At 42.0% G+C, this 23,574-nt stretch overlaps 1 protein-coding gene across 10 annotated transcripts; it reads right to left on the reverse strand.

Annotated features, from left to right (window-relative positions):
• Positions 1 to 9,246: 9,246 nt before the first annotated feature.
• LOC116352956 (TOG array regulator of axonemal microtubules protein 2) lies at positions 9,247 to 23,320 on the reverse strand. Of its 10 annotated transcripts, XM_031816567.1 has the most exons (12): positions 23,234 to 23,320; positions 22,146 to 22,345; positions 21,767 to 21,899; positions 18,634 to 18,761; positions 17,895 to 18,446; positions 17,249 to 17,510; positions 16,780 to 16,903; positions 16,476 to 16,581; positions 16,089 to 16,324; positions 15,014 to 15,172; positions 13,841 to 13,972; positions 9,247 to 10,345 (listed from the first exon to the last, which is right to left on the reverse strand). In XM_031816567.1, exons 4-12 carry the CDS (start codon positions 18,712 to 18,714, stop codon positions 10,222 to 10,224), a joined length of 1,776 nt encoding a protein of 591 aa, XP_031672427.1. In that variant the 5' UTR covers positions 18,715 to 18,761; positions 21,767 to 21,899; positions 22,146 to 22,345; positions 23,234 to 23,320; the 3' UTR covers positions 9,247 to 10,221. The 10 variants fall into 10 exon arrangements, with proteins under 10 accessions (XP_031672427.1, XP_031672426.1, XP_031672432.1 ...); XM_031816566.1 differs by having other exon boundaries at positions 21,767 to 22,345; XM_031816572.1 differs by having other exon boundaries at positions 9,247 to 10,406; positions 21,767 to 22,345.
• Between the last annotated feature and the right edge of the window lie 254 nt (positions 23,321 to 23,574).

Genomic DNA, 23,574 nt, shown 5'->3' on the forward strand with positions numbered 1-23,574 from the left:
CTGTCCCCGACAACAACAAAAAAATGTGTCGACCGAGAGTCATCCTGTTCTAATGTTAAAATGTATTTTTCCATATCAGACACAGCCTATGTGTTTGAATACAATCACCTACATAGGCACTGAGCTTGGCTGATGCTTTAAGCACACTGTCTAATTAAATAATTAAGACACAGAAATGACCAATTTATCCCAAAACTTCTCAATTGGGTTGAGGTTGGGTGATTGTGGATGTCAGGTCATCTGATGCAGCCCTCCATCACTCTCCTTCTTGGTCAAATAGCCCTTACACAGCCTGGAGACGCAAACCAGATGGGATGGCGTATCACTGCAGAATACTATGGTAGCCATGCTGGTTAAGTGTGCCTTGAATTCTAAATAAATCACAGACAGTGTCACCAACAAAGCGCCCCCACATTATCACACCTCCTCCATGCTTCATGGTCAGAACCACACATGCGGAGATCATCTGTACGCCTACTCTCACAAAGACATTGTTGGAATTTGGACTTATCAGACCAAAGGACAGATTTCCACCAGTCTAATGTCCATTGCTTGTGTTTCTTGGCCCAAGCAAGTCTCTTCTTCTTATTGGTGTCCTTTAGTAGTGCTTTCTTCGCAGCAATTTGACCACGAAGGCCTGATTCACGCAGTCTCCTCTGAACAGTTGATGTTGAGATGTGTCTGTGACTTGAACTCTGTGAAGCATTTATTTGGGCTGCAATGTGAGGTGCAGTTAACTCTAAAGAACGTATCCTCTGCAGCCGAGTTAACTCTGTCTTCCTTTCCTGTGGCGGTCCTCATGAGAGCCAGTTTCATCATTGTGCTTGATGGTTTTTGCGACTTGATGGTTTTTGCACTTGATGAAAAGTTCAAAGTTCTTTAAATTTTACGGATTGACTGAACTTCATGTCTTAAAGTAATGACGGACTGCTGTTTCTCTTTGCTTATTTGAGCTGTTCTTGCCATAATATGGACTTGGTCTTTTACCAAATAGGGCTATCTTATGTATACCAACCGTACCTTGTCACAACACAACTGATTGGCTCAAATGCATTAAGAAGGAAAGAAATTCCTTTACTTAATTTTTAACAAGGCACACATGTTAATTTATGAAATGCATTCCAGGTGACTACCTCATGAAGCTGGTTGAGAGAATGCCAAGTGTGTGCAAAGCTGTCATCAAGGCAAAGGGCTACTTTGAAGAATCTCAAATGTAAAATATATTTTGATTTGTTTAACATTTTTTTGATACCTACATGATTCCATATGTGTTATTTCATAGTTTTGATGTCTTCACTATTATTCTACAATGTAGAAAATAGTAAAAATAAAGAAAAACCCTTTCGACTGGTAATATATACACTGCTCAAAAAAATAAAGGGAACACTAAAAAAACACATCCTAGATCTGAATGAATGAAATATTCTTATTAAATACTTTTTTCTTTACATAGTTGAATGTGCTGACAACAAAATCACACAAAAATTATCAATGGAAATCAAATTTATCAACCCATGGAGGTCTGGATTTGGAGTCACACTCAAAATTAAAGTGGAAAACCACACTACAGGCTGATCCAACTTTGATGTCATGTCCTTAAAACAAGTCAAAATGAGGCACAGTAGTGTGTGTGGCCTCCACGTGCCTGTATGACCTACCTACAACGCCTGAGCATGCTCCTGATGAGGTGGCGGATGGTCTCCTGAGGGATCTCCTCCCAGACCTTGACTAAAGCATCCTCCAACTCCTGGACAGTCTGTGGTGCAACTGTTGGTGGATGGAGCGAGACATGATGTCCCAGATGTGCTCAATTGGATTCAGGTCTGGGGAACGGGCGGGCCAGTCCATAGCAACAATGCCTTCCTCTTGCAGGAACTGCTGACACACTCCAGCCACATGAGGTCTAGCATTGTCTAGCATTAGGAGGAACCCAGGGCCAACCGCACCAGCATATGGTCTCACAAGGGGTCTGAGGATCTCATCTCGGTACCTAATGGCAGTCAGGCTACCTCTGGCGAGCACATGGAGGGCTGTGCGGCCCCCCAACGAAATGCCATCCCACACCATAACTGACCCTCCGCCAAACCGGTCATGCTGGAGGATGTTGCAGGCAGCAGAACGTTCTCCACGGCGTCTCCAGACTGTCACGTCTGTCACATGTGCTCAGTGTGAACCTGCTTTCATCTGTGAAGAGCACAGGGCGCCAGTGGCGAATATGCCAATCTTGGTGTTCTCTGGCAAATGAAAAACGTCCTGCACGGTGTTGGGCTGTAAGCACAACCCCCACCTGTGGACGTCGGGCCCTCATACCACCCTCATGGAGTCTGTTTCTGACCGTTTGAGCAGACACATGCCTGCTGGTGGTCATTTTGCAGTGCTCTGGCAGTGCTCCTCCTGCTACTCCTTGCACAAAGGTGGAGGTAGCGGTCCTGCTGCTGGGTTGTTGCCCTCCTACGGCCTCCTCCACGTCTCCTGATGTACTGGCCTGTCTCCTGGTAGCGCCTCCATGCTCTGGACACTATGCTGACAGACACAGCAAACCTTCTTGCCACAGCTCGCATTGATGTGCCATCCTGGATGAGCTGCACTACCTGAGCCACTTGTGTGGGTTGTAGACTCCGTCTCATGCTACCACTAGAGTGAAAGCACCTCCAGCATTCAAAAGTTACCAAAACATCAGCCAGGAAGCATAGGAACTGAGAAGTGGTCTGTGGTCCCCATCTGCAGAACCACTCCTTTATTGGGGGTTTCTTGCTAATTGCCTGTTGTCTATTCCATTTGCACAACAGCATGTGAAATGTATTGTCAATCAGTGTTGCTTCCTAAGTGGACAGTTTGATTTCACAGAAGTGTGATTGACTTGGAGTTACATTGTGTTGTTTAAGTGTTCCCTTTATTTGAGCAGTGTATATGGATGATTTACAAAGCCAGGCACATTTAACAATTAGGCTTTTGATTATAGACCTAATTTAGTTGGGTTTTCCTCTCTCCTCAATTTTCTTAGACAATTAGGCTAAGGCCAGGGCTGTTTCCCCGTATCTGCTACTGCTGCTGCCTCTGCAGCATTGTTCTCAATCCCAATATGCTGGTTAACTTTGTTATTATCCACATAGCAACATAGGAAAGGGCGGCAATTCTACGGAGCACTGAAGATTATGTTTCAGAACCATGGACAGCGACCGTATCCAATGCAGGAGAAAGCGCATTTGTTATAAAATAATATTTGATTTATTGGTGTTGCACCATTATTTTTACATGATATAACCATATACAATGTCAGTATCACGTCTTAGCGTGATGGACTGTGCCATCCCTGTGGCCTCGGCAATGGATTAGTCAACTGAGACAGGCGCGAATCAGACAGGTGTCCATGTGCACCATGAAGAAAACAAACTTTTGCGGCTGCTCGACTTAAGAAATCCCAGTCAACCAACAGCCTATCGACCAAACTGTCGACCAAATGGGGTCAGCCCTAGATTTACTATTAGGAGATAAAAGGGTATTGCATGGGCAATTTACCTTCCTCGGAACAACATGCTGTAGGGGCAGGTTATAGATATGAAAGATATCACAAATATCCACATCTCTGCTCAATCTATTCCCTTACCTTGACTTTATTTATTTTCACGGCATCCTGCTGCATCTGAGGCAGGGGATCCTTCTTCACCTTTTCCTCATCTTCATCATTCTGATTATCAACAAAATCTCTCTCAGCCGCATCACTATCAGTGCTCTGTTCAACTGTGGACCTGTTGGCACTGGTCCTCCTCTTGGTCTAAAAAGACAATACAGTCAATGACATACTGTATGTTGCCGTTGCTATACAGACCTTTGAGAAGAGCTACAGTAAACAATTGGTGATTGAATATTAAGAGATGGAAGTCTGTTGTAAGGACAATTTACCCTCCAACCTCACAACAACATGTTATATGGCATATTGGACAGGTTTAAAGTGTGGACATGTAAGACCCCAGATTTCCCTTTCTCTCCTCAGTCTATTCTCTCACCTTAACTTTTCTCCTTGTCACAGCCTTCAGCTCGATCTGAGGCAGGGGATCCTTCACTTCACTATCTTCTGGATAGTTTAAACCCAGGATATCATTCTTCATTTTCTGGACTTGACCTTCCAAACTTTGATGATCATGTGGATCATCTTCATTTAAACTCTGATTGGAAGAAATTAGACCATTCTTTAAATGCTCATGGATATGGACAATATACCACAGCTAAGAGCTGTTCTTACACGTGACACAACGCACAGTTATTATAAACTGTTTACCAACTTAATTAGAAGAGGACAAATAAATGTTTTACGCTCTGATATACCATAGCTTTCAGCCAATCAGCATTCAGGGCTCAAAACACCCAGTTTATAATGGCCAATATATAAAAAAAATTAACAGAACAGGTTTTCGCTATAAATATACATAGATTCTATTGCCGCCACACCGCCACCCAGCTGCCACTACTTGCGGCACCCCTACGGTCATGTCCTGTAAACCCTGTGGGTTTACAGCGGTTCCTGCACCACTGCATGGGGCTTCTCTGTTAGCAATTCATAGGCTTACCTTATTATCCTCCATGGTTAAAGTCTATGGCTGGAGCCTATGTTCCCATCATGTAAAACTTTACCAAGTGATTACCAAAGAGATAAACTATCGCATTTTATACGGTAACTCAGCCAACGTCATAATGTGAATGCACTTTGACGTAATAAAACAACTTCAGGGATGATCTGTCAATCAATGCAATCAGCGACGCAATACTGGATCCCCATACCACTAAAAAGACCATTCGAAACAATAAATACTGGTGTATTAGCTACGTTTCTGTTTTTTTGTACAATAATGTTATGAGACAACAAATAAATAAGTAAACACCAGCCGTCACCAATGATGAGCAATACATAACATTGTAAATAACAATGCGTTCTTAACTGACTTGCCTCGTTAAATAAGGTTAAATCATTTAAATCATTTTTTTTTTTAATCAAATGCAGTAATTTGAGAAGAACGCTTGAGGGCGACTACAAACCAGTTTTGAATAAACGAGGACAGAAGCATTACATGTGTTGTTGGGTCAGAGGCGAAGGGTCATAGTTGAAATGAGAAAAAATGGTGGCGCACGCAGAAATACACGTGGTTCACCGTGGTGGCAACAAAATAAACTTCAGAGAGACAGTTATTACAAATGATTCCAACTACATTGTAGCTGACATCAGCTAAACCTGAATTAACTGTATGACACAAGTATGTAATGGATGCAAACTGTAGCCCTGGCTAGCTACTGTGGCTAGCACGTTACCTAACGTGTTACTGTGTAGCTACAACACAAGTATTCTAATCTTGAGAGAAACGTAACGTTGACTATTGTTGTCTGTGGTCCTGCAAGAATTATGGGTTCGATTCCCGGGAGCACCCATACGTAAAATGTATACGTGCATGGTCATTGCTTTGTCCCGCAACGAACTATTGTTGATACAGACGACTCTTTTGCAGAAGCTTCCGTACGTGTCCTTGGATCAACCAACTCAAACGAAAATAACGTTTCCACTTAACAGCGACATATTCAGTGTCTCTAGGAACAATACTTTGGGGGACGAAGCAAACATGATCTTAGCAAAGTCGCTTTGGGTAAAAGTTATTATTAATGGCTTATACACAGAACCAGTGCAGTGGTGGGAAAAGTACCCAATTGTCATACATGACTGAGTCATTTTCTATTAAGGTATCTTTACTTTTACTCAAGTTAAAGTCACCCAGTAAAATACTAGAGTAATAGTCTAAAAGTATTTGGTTTTAAATATACTTAAGTATCAAAAATGTAATTGGATAAAATATACTTATAAACCTATAAATAATTTCAAATTCCTTATATTAATAAGCAAACCAGATGGCACCATATGCTTGTTTTTTTTTCATTTATGGATAGCTAGGGGCTCCAACACTGACATAATTTACAAATTAAGCAGATATAGATTAGAATGTTAGATTAGAACATTGTGCAAGGTTATTGTCCATTGTGCCAATGAAGCTGTTCTTATGCTACACCCTCGGGAGTGTGGTGTCAGGAAAATAACCTCACGCTCAACGTCAACAAAACAAAGGAGATGATCGTGGACTTCAGGAAACAGCAGAGGGAGCAACCCCCCCTATCCACATCAATAGGACAGTAGTGGAGAAGTTGAACGTTTTAAATTCCTCAGCGTACACATCACGGACAAATTGAAATGGTCCACCCACACAGACCGCATGGTGAAGGAGGCACAACAGCGCCTCTTCAACCTCAGGAGGCTGAAGAAATTTGGCTTGTCAACAAAAACGGTCACAAACTTTTACAGATGCACAATCGAGAGCATCCTGTCAGGCTGTATCACCGCCTGGTACAGCAACTGCACAACGCATCACCGGGGTAAAACTACCTGCCCTCCAGGACACTTACACCACCCGATGTCACAGGAAGGCAAAAAAGACCATCAAGGACAACAACCACCCGAGCCACTGCCTGTTCACCCTGCTATCATCCAGAAGGCGAGGTCAGTACAGGTGCATCAAAGCTGGGACCGAGAGACTGAAAAACAGCTTCTATCTCAAGGTCATCAGACTGTTAACCAGCCATCACTAACATTGAGTGGCTGCTGCCAACATACTGACTCAATCTCTAGCCACTTTAATAATTACAAATATGATGTAATAAATACATCACTAGTCACTTTAAACAATGCCACTTTATATAATGTTTACATACCCTATATTACTCATCTCATATGTATATACTGTACTCTATACCATCTACTGCATCTTGCCTATGCCGTTTGGCCATCGCTCATCCATATATTTATATCTACATATTCTTATTCATTCCTTTACACTTGTGTGTATAAGGTAGTTGTGAAATTGTTAGATTACTTGTTCGATATTACTGCACGGTCGGAACTAGAAGCACAAGCATTTCGCTACACTCGCATTAACATCTGCTAACCATGTGTATGTGATTTGATTGAATGTTTTCCCCATAAAACCTATTTGATCATTATTGGTTTATGCTGTGTTAAAATTTGTGTTTAAGCAATAAACACGTTTAAAAAAGAAAAACTCCTGGTTGTAAACTGACTGCAGTAGCTATGTTTTTGGTATCGCTCATGTCATACTGCGTGTCATTCCTCAACTGTCTGGATTTTACATTCATTTTGGACCTCCACAAAACTGACACACTAAATCAACAAACTGTTTTTGTACATATTCAAGTAGCGATTCATAACTTACAAATACAATCAGTACATGGCTTTCCATTAATTTCTTAAACTCATTGGAAATGAAATGGAATTCAACTATGCTATAATCCCACTGATTTTAAATGGTCCTTTACACACCAGCTCCGTGGGAAAATTGGATCCTGGCCAAAGGCACAAGTTCATTCAAAAAGTGTGAGACATCTAGGATGAGTTTTTGACTATATTAATGTCAACTGCCATATGTTGATGTACATGTCCAACTGGTTTCCTCCTATTTTCAGACTACTGATGCCAGACTAGTGTTTTATCATGTGGCCACAGATACTCCCCTATTCTGTCAGTGGTTCCAGATCTACAACAGACAACTGTGTGCGAATAGCATACAGTATTGAGCAACAGAGAAGTAAAATTCCATTGTTATGAGAAAATCATAATAATTTTTTTAAGTGTCTTGTGCCGTCCCAAACAAAGTACAATAAAATGAAATTGAAATGAAAGCTAAAGGGCATATGCAGTAGGGTTGATAAAGGTCAAAATAAGTTTGACTGGGACTAATGGAAGCGTAGGATGTTTGGTAACATTTGGCATCCTAAACTTGTTTACATGTGACAAAGTAGGCTACAGGACCATATAGTGCTTCTACCCAAGTGGTGGCCCATCATGTCTTTAGGAGCTACAGTCTTTTTCATTTTTTCCAACCAGGCATTAACCAAGACATATAGCTAGAATGTTATGGAGTGATATTAGTGCCAACATAAACTGAATTTCAGATTCAACATCATATCGCTCCATAGACTCTAGTGTGCCTGGTTTGGCCAAAGATTACTACACATTGTGGCCCTCCAGAAAAAATAGTAAACACTCTTGAAGTCTATGACTTCCTCCCTATAGGCTGTCTCATCGTCGTTGGTGATCAGGCCCTACCACAGTCGTGTCATTGGCAAACTTAATGATGGTGTTGGAGTCGCAGGTGAACATGGAGTACAGGAAGGGACTAAGCAGGCACCCCTGAGGGGTCCCCGTGCTGAGGGTCAGCATGGAGGATATGATGTTGCCTACCCTCACCACCTGGGACGGCCTGTCAGGAAGTCCAGGATCCAGTTACAAATTGTTGCCTACCCTCACCACCTGGGGGCGGCTCGTTAGGAAATGACAGGATCCAGACGCAACTGGTTTCAAGTGGCCAAGAGAACTCATGTGATCTCCGACTGCTAGCGAGTGGACGAACTGGGAATCAGACAAGGGAATGTTTACATCAATGTATGGATAGAGACTTCAGCTTTCTTCTCATGTGTATATCCTGTCAAACGATAAACGTTGCACAAACCCCGCACTTTTAAAATGGCTCTGTTCCTATGGAAATGTGCACATGTTTAGAGAGAGTAATTGGTTACATATTTCATGTCAAACCTAGACTTTCAAATCTCTTATTCCCCAACAACTGACAATTGGGACCTCCCCCCTATCTCGGGCTCTGTAATAGTCACATTGTTTCTGACGCTTATCAGAATCCCACAGTTCTTAGCTTTCTAACAGTACTTAACTGTCGTTCTGCCCCTGAGCAAGGGAGTTAACCCACTGTTCCCCGGGCGCCGATGACGTGAATGTCGATTAAGGCAGACCCCGCACATCTCTGATTCAGAGTGGTTGGGTTAAATGCGTAAGACACATTTTAGTTGAATACATTCAGTTGTACAACTGACTAGGTATTCCCCTTTCCCTAAGCATGTTTCTGTAAGGACCGAAATGTACTTTATGAGGGCAGTATACAATATTATGCATCGTTTATAAAATGCCACCAGAGGGCGTCAGAGTTGAACAGGTTAAGAACAGCTATGGCTACAGACAAACAGGTATTCGTTGGTATAAGTACTTTAAGGAATGAGCAGCAAGGCAGCATGATTTCAACAAGCACTTCACCTGTCATTGCAATACAATTCTAACTAGGCCTCTACATAGACAGCAGTAGAGCTAAGTATTGCTTTCCCCCCCAAAAAACACAAAGTTCTACGTAACAAATACCCAGTGTTTTTAATCCAAACCATGAAACAGTGTTTTTACTATGAGGAGAAAACAACCTTTTGTGTCTAAGACACCAAAACCAGTTTGACTTAGGGTAATATATTAACATTCCAGTTTGATCCGGTTAAGATCTGAAGAGTTCAAAAGAGGTTTGAATGTTAAATACAATGATATACATTCTCAATAAGTTAACACTGTAGGCTGCTGTTGTGTATAGCGTATTAGACTTGGAGGGCTATAGTTGTTTTCTCCAAGGCACAGGTATGGAACAAAACATGCAAGGAGGAGGACTAAAATTAACTTAAAAATATCAAGGAAGTGGGATTCAAACATGTGTTAAATCATACAGAAATATGCATGCCAGAGGGACCATTTGAAACAAAATAGTAAAATAATTTCTTTGTGGGAAGCATTACATACATTTTTTTAGTGTGAAATCATACAAATCTGCCATTTCAATGAAAATACAGTACTGCATTCAAAAACCCATCTCGTAGAATTTGATTAGGGTTATTAGTCATAATTTGCAGGAGTAGAAAGGTTCATGTTCCCTTAAAGAGTTCAAGTATGCCCCATAACTTCCTCCAGTAGCCTCTAACATCAACCTAACTCCAAACTGCAGTAGTGAGTGAAACTCGTCTATAGTTGATGCGTGATAGTTGTGCTGGTTTGCAGCATATGCATTCTCCATATTGTGTCAACATGCGCCAGACTGTAGAAAACCCACTCAAACGTGTTTCTGTAAAACACGAGTAGCAGCAGAGAAAAAAAAAGATCAAATTTCAGTACAAATAAATAGGATCGATTGAGCATGTCACACCTGAAGAAAGGACTCTCACGATGGCCGTCTTCGACACTCTGCCAGCTGACATCCAAGCAGGTGAGTAACACTTAGAGAGCACTCTGACAGGTGCCGTTTGTCATGACATCTTAGCAGAACCTTTCAACTGGCCAGTGTTAAGAAGCTACGGTTTGCATTTGTTTACATCCTGATCCTCTTTTTTCCCTTTCCAGAGGATGTTGCTGTGGTCATCCCGGATGTCACCCCACACGTCACCAAGGATGTGACACTGGATGTTCCATGCAGAGCTAGGAAAGGGGCAGTCGAGCGATTATTTTGCAGGCTTTGGAGGGCAGTGTGCTGCTGCGCCTGCCACAAGGAAGAGGAGGAACAATATTAATTATTCATCAGACCTTCAGAAATGGGATTGAACCATAGACCATTAAATTATTTGCATTATAATTGGACTCAATTCTGCTTTTCTTGTTTACTACTTAATTTCAGAATTTCTATAAACTTTCACTTTGTAAGTGTGGAGTAGGTTGTATAAATAAGTTGGAAACATTACAATTTTAATGCTTTGAATAATTTACTTTGTACATTAAAAAATATATGTATTATTTGACAACAAAAAAACAGAGGGCGCTCAACCAACGTTGAGTTGAGGTGCAACCAAAAATGTGATCATCATCATAGAAAAGGAAAAAGCGCAACTCTTGCTCACTATAAAAAAAATGCATTGTTTTATTCAGGCAAGGTTAAAAGATTAACGTTTCGGCCTAGTCTATGATGATATGCAAGTTGTGTTTGCCCAGTAAAAGGGTGACCCAGACTAACCCTGGTTCTTGAGGGTTGAAGACAGTGAAAAATGATCATTAAGTAAATGGGACTTTTCAATTCTTGAATAAAAATCTTTAATGAACATGAATTTAAATACAATTGACTTGAGGATCAGAGCAGGCAGGCTGACTGGCTAGCGCTGAAAGCCCTCTGCCTCTAACGCTGTGCGGTTCATCTCAACCAAGAGGTTGTGTGGGTTGTCTTTCTCTCTGTGGGTGTGAATCACTATGACCTCTCCCTCTGCCTGCCATTTGGCTGACCAGAAGCCTTCTGCTCTTTCTTGCTCACATCCTCTATCTAACACCTCTTCCACCTCCTCTTTCTGGCTGTGTTCGACTGAGGTCACTCGTTCTCTCTCCCTGGGTGTTGGATAGTTCCTCCTCCTCTGTGTCTTTGTGATGGTGGAGGGAGTTATCCTGTTCCGGCTCCCTCTAAGGGGGTATATCGTAATCTCTTTCGGTGTGTTGAGGGGTTCAGTGGTTTTGGAGGGAGTCTGAAGTTCGATCTCTAGCGATGAGTGTGGGGTCTGTCAAATCAAATCAAATGTATTTTTATAGCCCTTCGTACATCAGCTGATATCTCAAAGTGCTGTACAGAAACCCAGCCTAAAACCCCAAACAGCAAGCAATGCAGGTGTAGAAGCACGGTGGCTTGGAAAAACTCCCTAGAAAGGCCAAAACCTAGGAAGAAACCTAGAGAGGAACCAGGCTATGAGGGGTGGCCAGTCCTCTTCTGGCTGTGCCGGGTGGAGATTATAACAGAACATGGCCAAGATGTTCAAATGTTCATAAATGACCAGCATGGTCAAATAATAATAAACACAATAGTTGTCGGGGGTGAAGCAAGTCAGCACCTCAGGAGTAAATGTCAGTTGGCTTTTCATAGCCGATCATTAAGAGTATCTCTACCACTCCTGCTGTCTCTAGAGAGTTGAGGCATGGTCCTAGGGCTCAGGTCCTCCGAGAGAGAGAGAGAAAGAGAGAATTAGAGAGAGCATACTTAAATTCACACAGGACACCGGATAAGACAGGAGAGGTACTCCAGATATAACAAACTGACCCTAGCCCCCCGACACTTAAACTACTGCAGCATAAATACTGGAGGCTGAGACAGGAGGGGTCAGGAGACACTGTGGCCCCATCTGATGATACCCCCGGACAGGGCCAAACAGGAAGGATGTAACCCCACACCACTAGAGGGATATCTTCAACCACCAACTTACCATCCTGAGACAAGGCCGAGTATAGCCCACAAAGATCTCCGCCACGGCACAACTCAAAAGGGCGCGCCAACCCAGACAGGAAGATCACGTCAGTGACTCAACCTACTCAAGTGACGCACCCCTCCTAAGGACGGCATGGAAGAGCACCAGTAAGAAAATTGATATACAACATCCCCACTAAAAATGTTTAAATGCTCAGGAATTTCTACAAAATATGCACAAATTTATATATAACATGGCTACAAACTATGAAACGAGCTCACGAAATGTAAAACGTCCACGTACTGTAATATACATCCACAATTTTTTTAGTTTTGGATGTTATGATGATATTCCCTGGAGGTCAGGGCCCACAGGGCAGGTGCCCTGCGTGCCCATTCGGTAATCTGGCCCTGATCGTCAAGTTAAACCACAGGTATTGTTGTTACACATCCTCAAACTGTCTTGGAGGATAAAACTGAGACTGTAGCCAGCTTCCATTTTACCTCATTTTATTGTCCAAAGAATGTTCCCATAGTACAGAAGTATTGGATGAAAATCCACAATGTTGGTGCCATACAGGAGCACTGACCAATCTGTCTCCAAAAGAGGACTGCTGGTTTTGAGGATGGTGTGGAGGTCAGTGGTTGATGATCTGAGCACCCCCTGAGATGGTGAGTATGGTTTCAGTAGACCACTATTGAGCTGGTAGATCAGATAGGAGCTTCGAGGAAAGGTAATTTAGTGCTTTGAATGTGGTTCATATGGCCTTATAGTGGATTCAGAACTTGGACAAGGAGTCAATGCAGTTTAAAGATGCATTTACATGGGGGTTGGATGATAGTGTCAAATTTCTTAGAATGAGAGAAAATATTGGAGTTTGGGGGCTGGAGGGGATAATAGTCAAGTTGGGAAATGTGCAAATATTTACATACAAATATATAGTCAAGTTGGGGATGATTCAGATATTCCTGTTGAAAAAGAGAAAAGACAGAAAGATATAATCTTACAGTATTGTAACGTTCTGGGTGTAGTGGGTGAGAAGTCAGGCGCAGGAAGCAGAGAGTTCAGGGTAGTGCTAATTTAATGCACAAAACGGCGAACATAAGCCCATAGGCCCATAGGCGAACATAAGCCCATAGGCGAACATAAGCCAACCCCACGAAAACACAGGGCGTACAACAAAACAACGCCCCAAACACGGGGACTTAAACTGTCCAGCAAAACCCACGAAATGGGAAACATGTAACCCACAGACGTGCACACAAGTTACACAAAACAATCCCGCACAAAGAGCAGGCGGGCCGGCTGGCTAATAAAGCCCAACTAATCAGCAAATACACAACAGGTGTAACCAATAAACAGACAAGGAGGGGGAGGAAAGAATCAGTGGCAGCTAGTAGGCCGGTGATGACGACCGCCGAGCGCCACCCGAACGGGAAGGGGAGCCACCTTCGGTAAGAGTTGTGACAAGTATATTAAATTCATCCCTTTGGGCCAAAACTGGTTGAATAAACTTTTCCACCTCATTTCAACAACAAGAAAATCTATGTGATGACGGTGAATCAACGCTGAAAACTCAATTGGATTTTTTCCACCCAACTTTTAACCAGCATTTTTGGTTGATTTCACATTTTGGTTGAGTTCCCAAATTTAAATCAAACTAGACATGGATCTGATTTCTGTGCCCAGTGGGATTGGATTTCTGTAATCATATCAGCTCATTTGTTACACTTCTTCTAATCATCCAGAGAGAATGTACCTTTCTTTGAGGTTAACCTTTGAGATGACCTCCCTCAAGGATTCTCTCTCTTTCCTCGGAGCGAATTTGTCCCACATTTTAGGAAAGTCGCCATTGGTGGCCATGTTGCTCAAGATATTGCGACCATGATGCCTGTGGACAAAAGATATGAATATCATCTTAAACGTGCAACATATCAAATCATTTCTGCTGTCTGTGATTAAAAACAGTACTCAATTGATGGCAACCTGAGAAAAAATAAGACATACATTAGGTAGAATTTGCAAGAGGGTCAGTTTGAGCAATGTACCGCATTACCTGATCTACAAATCATCTCAACAATATAACAACTGGGTTTTAACCGTTCGTTATTATGAAAATCTAAGCGAATCTGCACAGCACTTGGCTCAGACCGACCATTGTGATCAAGTAGGGTTGTCTTCATTAGGCACCAAACAGATGGAAGGAAACTGAATCAGGTACTGACTATTTGGACTCATTTACATTTGTAATTTTTACCCCAATTTCGTGGTATCCAATAGGTAGTTACAGTCTTTGCCCATCGCTGCAACTCCCGTAAAGACTCTGGAGATGCGAAGGTCGAGAGCCGTGCGTCCTCCGAAACACAACCCAGCCAAGCCGCACTGCTTCTTGACACAATGCCCGCTTAACCTGGAAGCACCAATGTGTCGGAGGAAACACCATACACCTGCCGACCGTGTCCGTGCATTGCACCCCGCCCACCACAGGAGGTCGCTAGTTGGCGATGGGAGAAGAACATCCCTCCCGGCCAAACATCCCGGCTAAGCTTTTGGCTTTTTAACTTTCAAACCCACATGGGTGCCTGGACTTGGATTGTCCTATGCCACGTAGCACTTATTTGTGTTTATAATTTTTCCTTTTTGTTTTCAATTACTATTCCCCTCCAAGAGAACCTGTGGTTGTTTTGGAATACCTAAAATCCGCAATTCAATCCATTACACCCTTTAGCATAGATGCTGTAGACAGACGACAATGTGGCTTTTAAAGTCAATTTCAATTTGTATTCGTGGTAAACGCTGCAGATGTTGACTCAAGACTAAATTACCTTTAAAAGCTGCATTGTCGGCGATCTAGTGCTATAGCGAGCCATGGTTGAATCCCGGCCTTAACTGTTATGTTGAAGCAAGCTACTTTACAGGAGGAACTTCCCACCTGACTTCCTGTGAAGGGTCCACAGCCAGTTTACTGACGGCAATCAAGAAACGGTCAGTGAGGTCTTTCTTCCCCGACAGGAGACGAGCCGTCCCCATGACCTCAGCCAGTCTCTCCAGGTGCTGAGCAGTGCAGCTCCTCACCGCAGCGTTACGGTGGCTGAGGAAGGAAAAACAGAGCACATCAGTTACATATCATAGAGATACATGAGTTAGGAGATGAATGATAATGGATTGTATTGATGACGTCTCATCGATGGATCAAAATGTTCGGTAAGACTTTATATTAAGGTCCCTTAATATACCATTTATAAACTGTTTGTAAAGAGTTACTTACCATTTATGAATCATTATTCCTACCTTTGTAAATGTCAATAAGAAATCTATAAATAGTTATTTACACATTTAAAAACGCTATTTTAAATGATTTGTTCATGAGGTGTTTGATCATAGTATGTTCACAATTTGTAAATGATTAATAATGTACTACTAATGTACTATAAACCAGTTATAAAGGAGTTACTGTCAAGGCATTTGTTAATGGTTGATTAATGGTTTGACTCACCATTTATATACATATTTATTAATGTATTTATAAATGTCACAAATGGTGTATTTATTAATGAGTGCATTTATGAATGTGAGTACATGTACTTACGAATACCTCAGTGCCTCACTAATAGCCCCTAATCTAAAGTGTTCACTATATATACTTTATAAATGTTTATAAATGACTTGTTACTCCCCAAACGCTAGCACACATCAGTAGACAGTACCTCTCCACCAATGGCTAAAAATAATCTAAATAACGCAATGGTAAAATAAGAAGTACACAACACAAGGAAGTATAAGACATAACAAAAAAATGTGATTCCATTGAAATGTGACGTCTAGCGTTGGGGTGAGTTGCTGCCGGAAGTGTTGTGGAATAACCTAGCATGCTGATGAAAAAGGCAGTTAATTAAAAACTAGCAGTATTTCAATCTTTTCAATTTTGAGGCTTGGATAATGGGATAATTTGTGGAAGTCCGGATCTACCCCTTAGTGAGTGTTAATTGACCCCTCTCCCTCTTTACCTCAGCCCACCGACCAGCAGGGCATTCATGACACGTGTAGGGGTGCAGCTCTGCACCATGTGACCCAGGGCAGAGTTGGCGCCCTGCCGGATGAAGGCGTTGGCCTCGCTGGCTTTGTGCAGCAGCACGCGTGCCGTCCCCTCCACCTCACTGTCCATGGCCCTCTGGAGGTGGACGTACATGTCACCCAGTGTGGCCATGGCAGCACAGGACACTGCAGAGCGCAGGTTCTTCACCTGAATCATAATAACACACACAGGACCAGCTATTAATGTTGAGCAGAACAACCCACGAACATCAGAAACATGAAACAATAATTTGACTTGTTCTCCAAATGTAGCACATTTGTGCAGATGAATGAATAGGGCAGTGAATGAATACAGCTACCTCATTTATAATGGCAAGACAGATATCATGGAGTTTAGGCATCAGTATGTCCATGTGGTTCTGAGCCATCACACGGAGAAAGGTCAAGCCCTCGATCTTCTTCTCCCTGCAATTCAGTGAAAGAAACGTAAGCATTTTACACAACATTTTCCAAAAACATTAAAATGATGTTCATCAATTAGGACTCTGGTCATTTAATTTCAGAAGTTTCTATGCTCTGTAGCTCAAATCTACTTTTCCAAGGACACTACACTGTGCTTCCTTTAGCCTAGCTCCATTGGTCTCGTCTACAGTGAATGCTCACCAGTCATCAGAGGCAGAGTGGAGCAGCTTGAAGGTCTTAGTCAGGGCCTGCTCTGGGTTGGACAGGGGCTGCAATCTGGCCTGGTTCTTAATTTGACCCTTTGGCTCACTGGCTGCCATCTTGTCTATGGGTTGACAGCAGACATCTATCTCTCTATGAACTGTATGTATTTATTTATGTATTTACTCATTTCCATATCTGTTTGTAGCTTTTAACACTAGTTCATTATGATATCATTTTAAATTTAGCACATATATTTTTGGTGCTCTCCCTGCTCAGAAACAGGGTCCAATTAACCTTGAGTAAAAGTTATCTCACTGTGAAACAGGCAAATCAAGTGTGGAAAAATGTCTTATCCCTGGGCTAAAGCCATTTGTGTCCCTTCCCTTCCTACTGTCTTTCTATCACTCTACCTAGCTTCATCTCCCTGTCTTATTTACATTTGTGTGAATACATGAGAGGGACTGACCTGAGCCGGTGGCAGCCTTTGGCAGGCTAAGGAACCTTATAGGCCGAGGCTGTTTGCTCCTGGGCTTGGTAGGAGGGGGAGCAGGCCTGGGTGGGCTGTCAAGCGACTTGACCGGGGTCCCGACATCCAAGTAGTCACGGAGCTCCGCAGGGGTGTTCATATCCACTGAGCTCAGGCTTCCCAGAGAGCTGGTTGCTATTTCCCCCGTGGACATGGCCGAGCCCAAACTTCTCCTGCCCATGGCCTTCACCTCATGTACCACCTTTGGTGTAGACCAGAAAACAATGCTCCCATCATAGAAATACATATAGAACTAGTATATACATAAACTAATACAGAGAGATCCTGTATTCTAGGATCTATTCTATCATGCTGTTTAAACCGATACCCCCTGTATTTAGCCTCGTTATTGTGTTACTTTAATTATTATTACTTTTTACTTTAGTTTATTTGGGAAATATTTTCTTAACTCTTCTTGAACTGCACTGTTGGTTTCACGGTAAGGTCTACACTTGTTGTGTTCGGCACATGTGATTGATTTGATTTTAAGACATGGAACCACTATCTGTTTTGGCAATTTATCAGTCCAAGTATAATTCTGAACTGCAAATTTTCACATTTACAATAAATTTGAAGTCCATCCTACCTTCCAGTCCTCCTCCTTCAGGTGAGCCTCGATGTCCCTCACCTCCTCCATCAGGTCAATGGGTCCGTTGTTGTCAGCACAGCCCTGGTCCGACTGGACTTTCAGGGCTTTGACTCCCCGCCTGCCCTTCTTCTTCTTTCCCCTCTTGGAGGGAGCTGCAGTGGGAGGGACGGGAACAGGCCACACGCTACTGCTGCTGAATGACTTATTTACCTGGATGGACTCCAGAGAGTGAGATCCGGGTCGAACTTGGGCTCCGTCCACCCCCACCACGTTCTTCAGTGGGGCCAGAGCTATGTGCTCAAGCCTTCGTGGCAAAGGCCTCGGTGGAGCTTTCGGCCGCGGAATGCACTGAATAGAGGGAACGAAGTGGTGCGCGAAGGTGCTGCCAACCCCGATGAGAGCAGTCCGGACATAATTCTCATGGATAGCACTTATCTTTCTTTGCTTTGCTTCCATGGCCTCTCTTTCAGCTCTCTGCATCTGCAGAAGTCTGGCATCACTGATGAAGCCACGATGGCCCTCTGCGATTGGGTAGCTCTCCTGATAGCCCTGGATCACAATGGTACAGTATGAAATGTATAACAGAAGTGAAGAAGGCAAAATAGTTTCTACAGTGTGTCATGAAAAACTTTTAAGCTAAAGATTTTATGGATGTAGGCCTACTGTATGTCTATGAAACCACAAAATAAACAGTGATATTTTTGGAAAAACGTTTGAAAAAACTGATGAGCCTTACAAAACTTGAAAACTTGTCCTGGTCATCCTGTTGGTTTAAAGCCATGTTTTGCTTCCTCAGGTTTTCGATGACGCTCTTCATCTGTGAGTTCTCCTTCTGGAGTTTGTCAAACTCACTTGATTTTCTCCCTCGATAAGCCATTGATGATAAATATTAACACTCTCAAAATAAGAACTTAACCTATCTCTGTGAGAGATCTATCATGAAATGAAATTTTGCTTGTCAGATGGAACCAGCAATGATATCATGGCAAGGCTTCCGTTACATTGTGATGTCATAATGGGGTCTGTTGACAGTGCTGAGCACATCAGCACATGGGGAACATTCATGAAAGCTTTTTGATTCCCATTTAAATCATGAATGTGGTGAATTTGTAAATATATATATATATAAACTCAGCAAAAAAAACTTTTTTAGGACCCTGTCTTTCAAAGATAATTTGTAAAAATCCAAGCCACTTCACAGATCTTCATTGTAAAGGGTTTAAACACTGTTTCCCATGTTTCCCACGCACAATCCCTACATCAGTGCTCAGACTACCCGCAATAAGCTGGAGGCTGAACTGAGGGCTTGTAGGCCTGTTGTAAGGCAGGTCCTCATTAGACATCACCGGCAACAGCGTCGCCTATGGGAACAAACCCACCGTCGCTGGACCAGAAAGGACTGCCAAAAAGTGCTCTTCACTGACGAGTCGCGGTTTCGTCTCACCAGGGGTGATGGTCAGATTTACGTTTATCGTTGAAGGAATGAGCGTTACACCGATGCCTGTACTCTGGAGCGATATCGATTTGGATGCAGTGTGTCACAGCATCATCGGACTAAGCTTGTTGTCATTGCAGGCAGTCTCAACGCTGTGTATTACAGGGAAGACATCCTCCTCCCTCGTGTGGTACACTTCCTGCAGGCTCATCCTGACATGACCCTCCAGCATGACAATGCCACCAGCCATACTGCTCGTTCTGTGCATGATTTCCTGCAAGACAGGAATATCAGTGTTCTGCCATGGTCAGCGAAGAGCCCGGATCTCAATCCCATTGAGCACATCTGAGACCTGTTGGATCGGAGGGTGAGAGCTAGGGCCATTCCCCCCAGAAATGTCTGGGAACTTGCAGGTACCTAGGTGGAAGAGTGGGGTAACATGGTACAGCAAGAACTGGCAAATCTGGTGCAGTCCATGAGGAGGAGACGCACTGCAGTACTTAATGCAGTTGATGGCCACACCAGATACTGTTACTTTTGATTTTGACCATTGATTTTGATTATTCCATTTCTGTTAGTCAAATTTCTGTGGAACTGGTTCAGTTTATGTCTCAGTTGTTGAATCTTGTTATGTTCATACAAATATTTACACATGTTAAGTTTGCTGAAAATAAAAGCAATTGACAGTGAGAGGATATTTCTTTTTTTGCTGAGTTTATATATATATACACTGTATACAGTTGAAGTCGGAAGTTTACATACACCTTAGCCAAATACATTTAAACTCAGTTTTTCACAATTCCTGAAATTTAATCCTGGTAAAAATCCCCTGTTTTAGGTTAGTTAGGATCACCACTTTATTTTAAGAATGTGAAATGTCAGAATAATAGTAGAGAGATTGATTTATTTCAGCTTGTATTTCTTTCATCACATTCCCAGTGGGTCAGAAGTTTACATACACTCAATTAGTATTTGGTAGCATTGCCTTTAAATTGTTTAACTTGGGTCAAACGTTATGGGTAGCCTTCCAAAAGCTTCCCACAATAAGTTGTGTGAATTTTGGCCCATTCCTCCTGACAGAGCTGGTGTAACTGAGACAGGTTTGTAGGCCTTCTTGCTCGCACACGCCTTTTCAGTTCTGCCCACACATTTTCTATAGGATTGAGGTCAGGGCTTTGTGATGGCCACTCCAATACCTTGCCTTTGTTGTCCAAACTTTTTATGGCCGCAGGGGCCGTATTGAGTAGCTTGGATTAAAAGGTGCCCATTGTAAACGGCCAGCTCCTCAGTCTCAGTTCCTAATATATGCATATTATTATTAGTATTGGATAGAAAACACTCTAAAGTTTCCAAAACTGTCCAAATATTGTCTGTGAGTATAACAGAACTGATATTGCAGGCGAAACCCTGAGGAAAATCAAAACAGGAAGTGGCTTCTATTTTGAAAACTCCATGTTCCATAGGCTCCCCTTGCTCCATTTAAAGGGATATCAACCAGATTCCCTTTCCTATCGCTTCCTCAAGGTGTCAACAGTCTTCAGACATAGTTTCAGGCTTTTATTTTGAAAAATGAGCCAGACAGATAACATCGCGTCAAGTGGTCACATGAGTTTTGCTTGCGCAACAGAGTTTGGACAGCTATTGCTTTTCCCTCTCCTACTGTGAAATACATTTGCGGTTGATATATTATCGATTATATATTTTAAAAACAACCTGGGGATTGGTTATAAAAAACGTTTGACATGTTTCTGTGGACATTATGGAAACTATTTGGAATTTGTCTGCGTTGTGGTGACCGCTCTTTCCTGTGGATTTCTGAACATAATGCGCCAAACAAACGGAGGTATTTTGGATATAAAAATAATGTTATGGAACAAAAGGAACATTTGTTGTGTAACTGGGAGTCTGGTGAGTGAAAACATCCGAAGATCAAAGGTAAACGATTCATTTAATTGCTTTTCTGATTTTCGTGACCGAGCTACTTGATGCTAAGTGTACTTAATGTTTTGTCGAGCGATCGATAAACTTACACAAACACTTGGATTGCTTTCGCTGCAAAGCATCATTTCAAAATCTGACATGACAGGTGGATTAACAAAAGGCTAAACTGTGTTTTCCTATAATGCACTTGTGATTTCATGAATATAAATATTTTTAATAATATTTATTGAATGTAGCGCTATGCTATACAGCGGTTGTTGATGACACTTATCCCGTTAACGGGATTGCAGCCATAACAAGTTAATCCCTTCTCTTAACATGTATGGCACCAAAACATAATCAAGCAGCCTGCCAATTACGCAAGACTTTAGTTCGAAGTTAACTGAGATTAATCAACAACTGGATACATTTCTTTATTTCTAAAGTGAAACTATCCTCCGCATTGGAGTATCTCTACAAGTACAAGTTTAACCAGTATTTCAGTTGTTTTTACCGTCCCATGAAGAAGTGTGGCAGGCCTGTGAGGGAGGATCCTACAGCCATGAGGAAACAGCCCTTAGCAATGAACCTGGGCCGGTGCAGCTTCGCCCCAAAATGGCTGACCACAGCCAGGAACAGCAGGTTACCTGCAAGAAACCACAACACTACAGTAGTCAGGAATAGCAAATTATAAACACTGTTATTTTTTTAACTAAAAATGACATATCAGTTTGGATACTAGGCTGCAACAACATAGAATCAAATACAACAATGTTAGGGGTTTGACAGTAGAGTCATGGACAAACGCCAGTCAATCAATTAATAGGAACAACTATAAAACTGGACAGTATTGAGAGCAGACTCTGATTGAACCACAAAAAAATGGATCATACTGTAGTCTGTATCTGGTTTTTACTACATGAATTCTCAAGCAACTCAATGTTATTGTTGAAACCCATCTCAAAGCTGCCGTCTATGAGTCCGATGAGAGAGCAGGACAGGTCAAAGTGTCTCTCTGAGTGATGGCACTCTTCATGTAGGTCCCTGACAGAGCTTTGGTGAAGGAGGCGAACTACAGGGCCACGATGAACTGCTGACAAACACAAGAGAGAGAACATTAGTGTGTGTTTGTCCGTGTGTATGTGCATGCGTGGATGCGTGTGCAGACAGAGTACATGTGTAGCTGAGGTGGCCTGCAATAGTAAAAAGAACGGACACAAGTTTAAGTCTGCAAAGTTCTGCCGCTTTCTTTATTTTGAAGAATATTTTTTTTCTCTTGTTCAATTGTCTATTTTCTTGTTAGTACTTTGAAAATATTCACATCAAACAAGTGCACACTTTAAATTAAACAACATAAATGCACTTTACCTAAAGCAGAAATAAAAAATGTTCCACAAATAACCCTGTCTTAGTGTACGGTTTCACATGAAAATCACAATGTATTTCACATTCATACAATAGAAACACCTATATATGAAACCATAAATAACTGAATGTTTCTCTATATACCTCTACCTCTATAGAAAAGTGACAACAATACATTCAGCTTTAAGATAGTGGCACCTCCAGAAAATCGTCTCTCTCTCACTGTATGCACTAAAAGTCCACCAGACTGAGCGTGCTCGGCCAGTTTACCAGCTAGTGAGCACAATTTTACACAAAACAACCAATAACATGTAAAACCAACTCAGAAATCCCTAACAAATGGATTCTTGATAAAAAATCTCCTAGACAAAATCCAGTACAAGTAAACAACTCAGTAAACATAGTCTCTGTGACTCGTAAATGTTTTTTTTTACCTCAGCTAGCATCAAGCTAACATACACTCTCACTCAATGTAAATCACGTTCTTCTCTCACTCAGTTCGACACAAAGCCAAAACAAAACCTTTCCTAACGTGATAATATCTTGACAAAGTTGTTAAATAGCATGTTATTACATATTGTGTATATATTTGAACGTTTGAAGTGCTGTTACATACCTGTAATAGTAAAAGAACTGACACAGTTTACCTCTGTAAAGTTCTGGTCCTTATTCTGCAGATGGTGAGCACTTGACCAGAACTTAATGTTTCTCCTGTTACAACAGTGCAACAGCGCCATCTATTGGCCTGATGGACTGCTGACGCTAAAGTATGTAGAAAATCCCATTAAGATTCATTAAGACAAATACAGAAACAATTAGGGGGGATAAATAATAAATGGGTGTCTGTTTTTAGTGACTTTGTTTTCAACCCATTACACATGCACAATCATACATGTGCATTTAAAGCATTATTAAGATCCTTGAGTGTGGAACTGCAGGGCGTTTACGCAAAAAACA

Source organism: Oncorhynchus kisutch, unplaced genomic scaffold, assembly GCF_002021735.2.
Source record: "Oncorhynchus kisutch isolate 150728-3 unplaced genomic scaffold, Okis_V2 scaffold828, whole genome shotgun sequence".
Classification (NCBI taxonomy): Eukaryota; Metazoa; Chordata; class Actinopteri; order Salmoniformes; family Salmonidae; genus Oncorhynchus; species Oncorhynchus kisutch.

Bases quoted from the DNA above. Each gene is read 5' to 3' on its own strand.
- LOC116352956 (XM_031816567.1), bottom strand. From the start codon at position 18,714: ATGAAGAGCGTCATCGAAAACCTGAGGAAGCAAAACATGGCTTTAAAC. The intron at 15,173-16,088 runs GTAAAGAGGGAG...TTCCTTCCTCAG, and splicing joins CTGCTGGTCGGTGGGCTGAG to CCACCGTAACGCTGCGGTGA. The intron at 13,973-15,013 runs GTGGGAAGTTCC...TTTTGTCCACAG, and splicing joins GACCCTTCACAGGAAGTCAG to GCATCATGGTCGCAATATCT.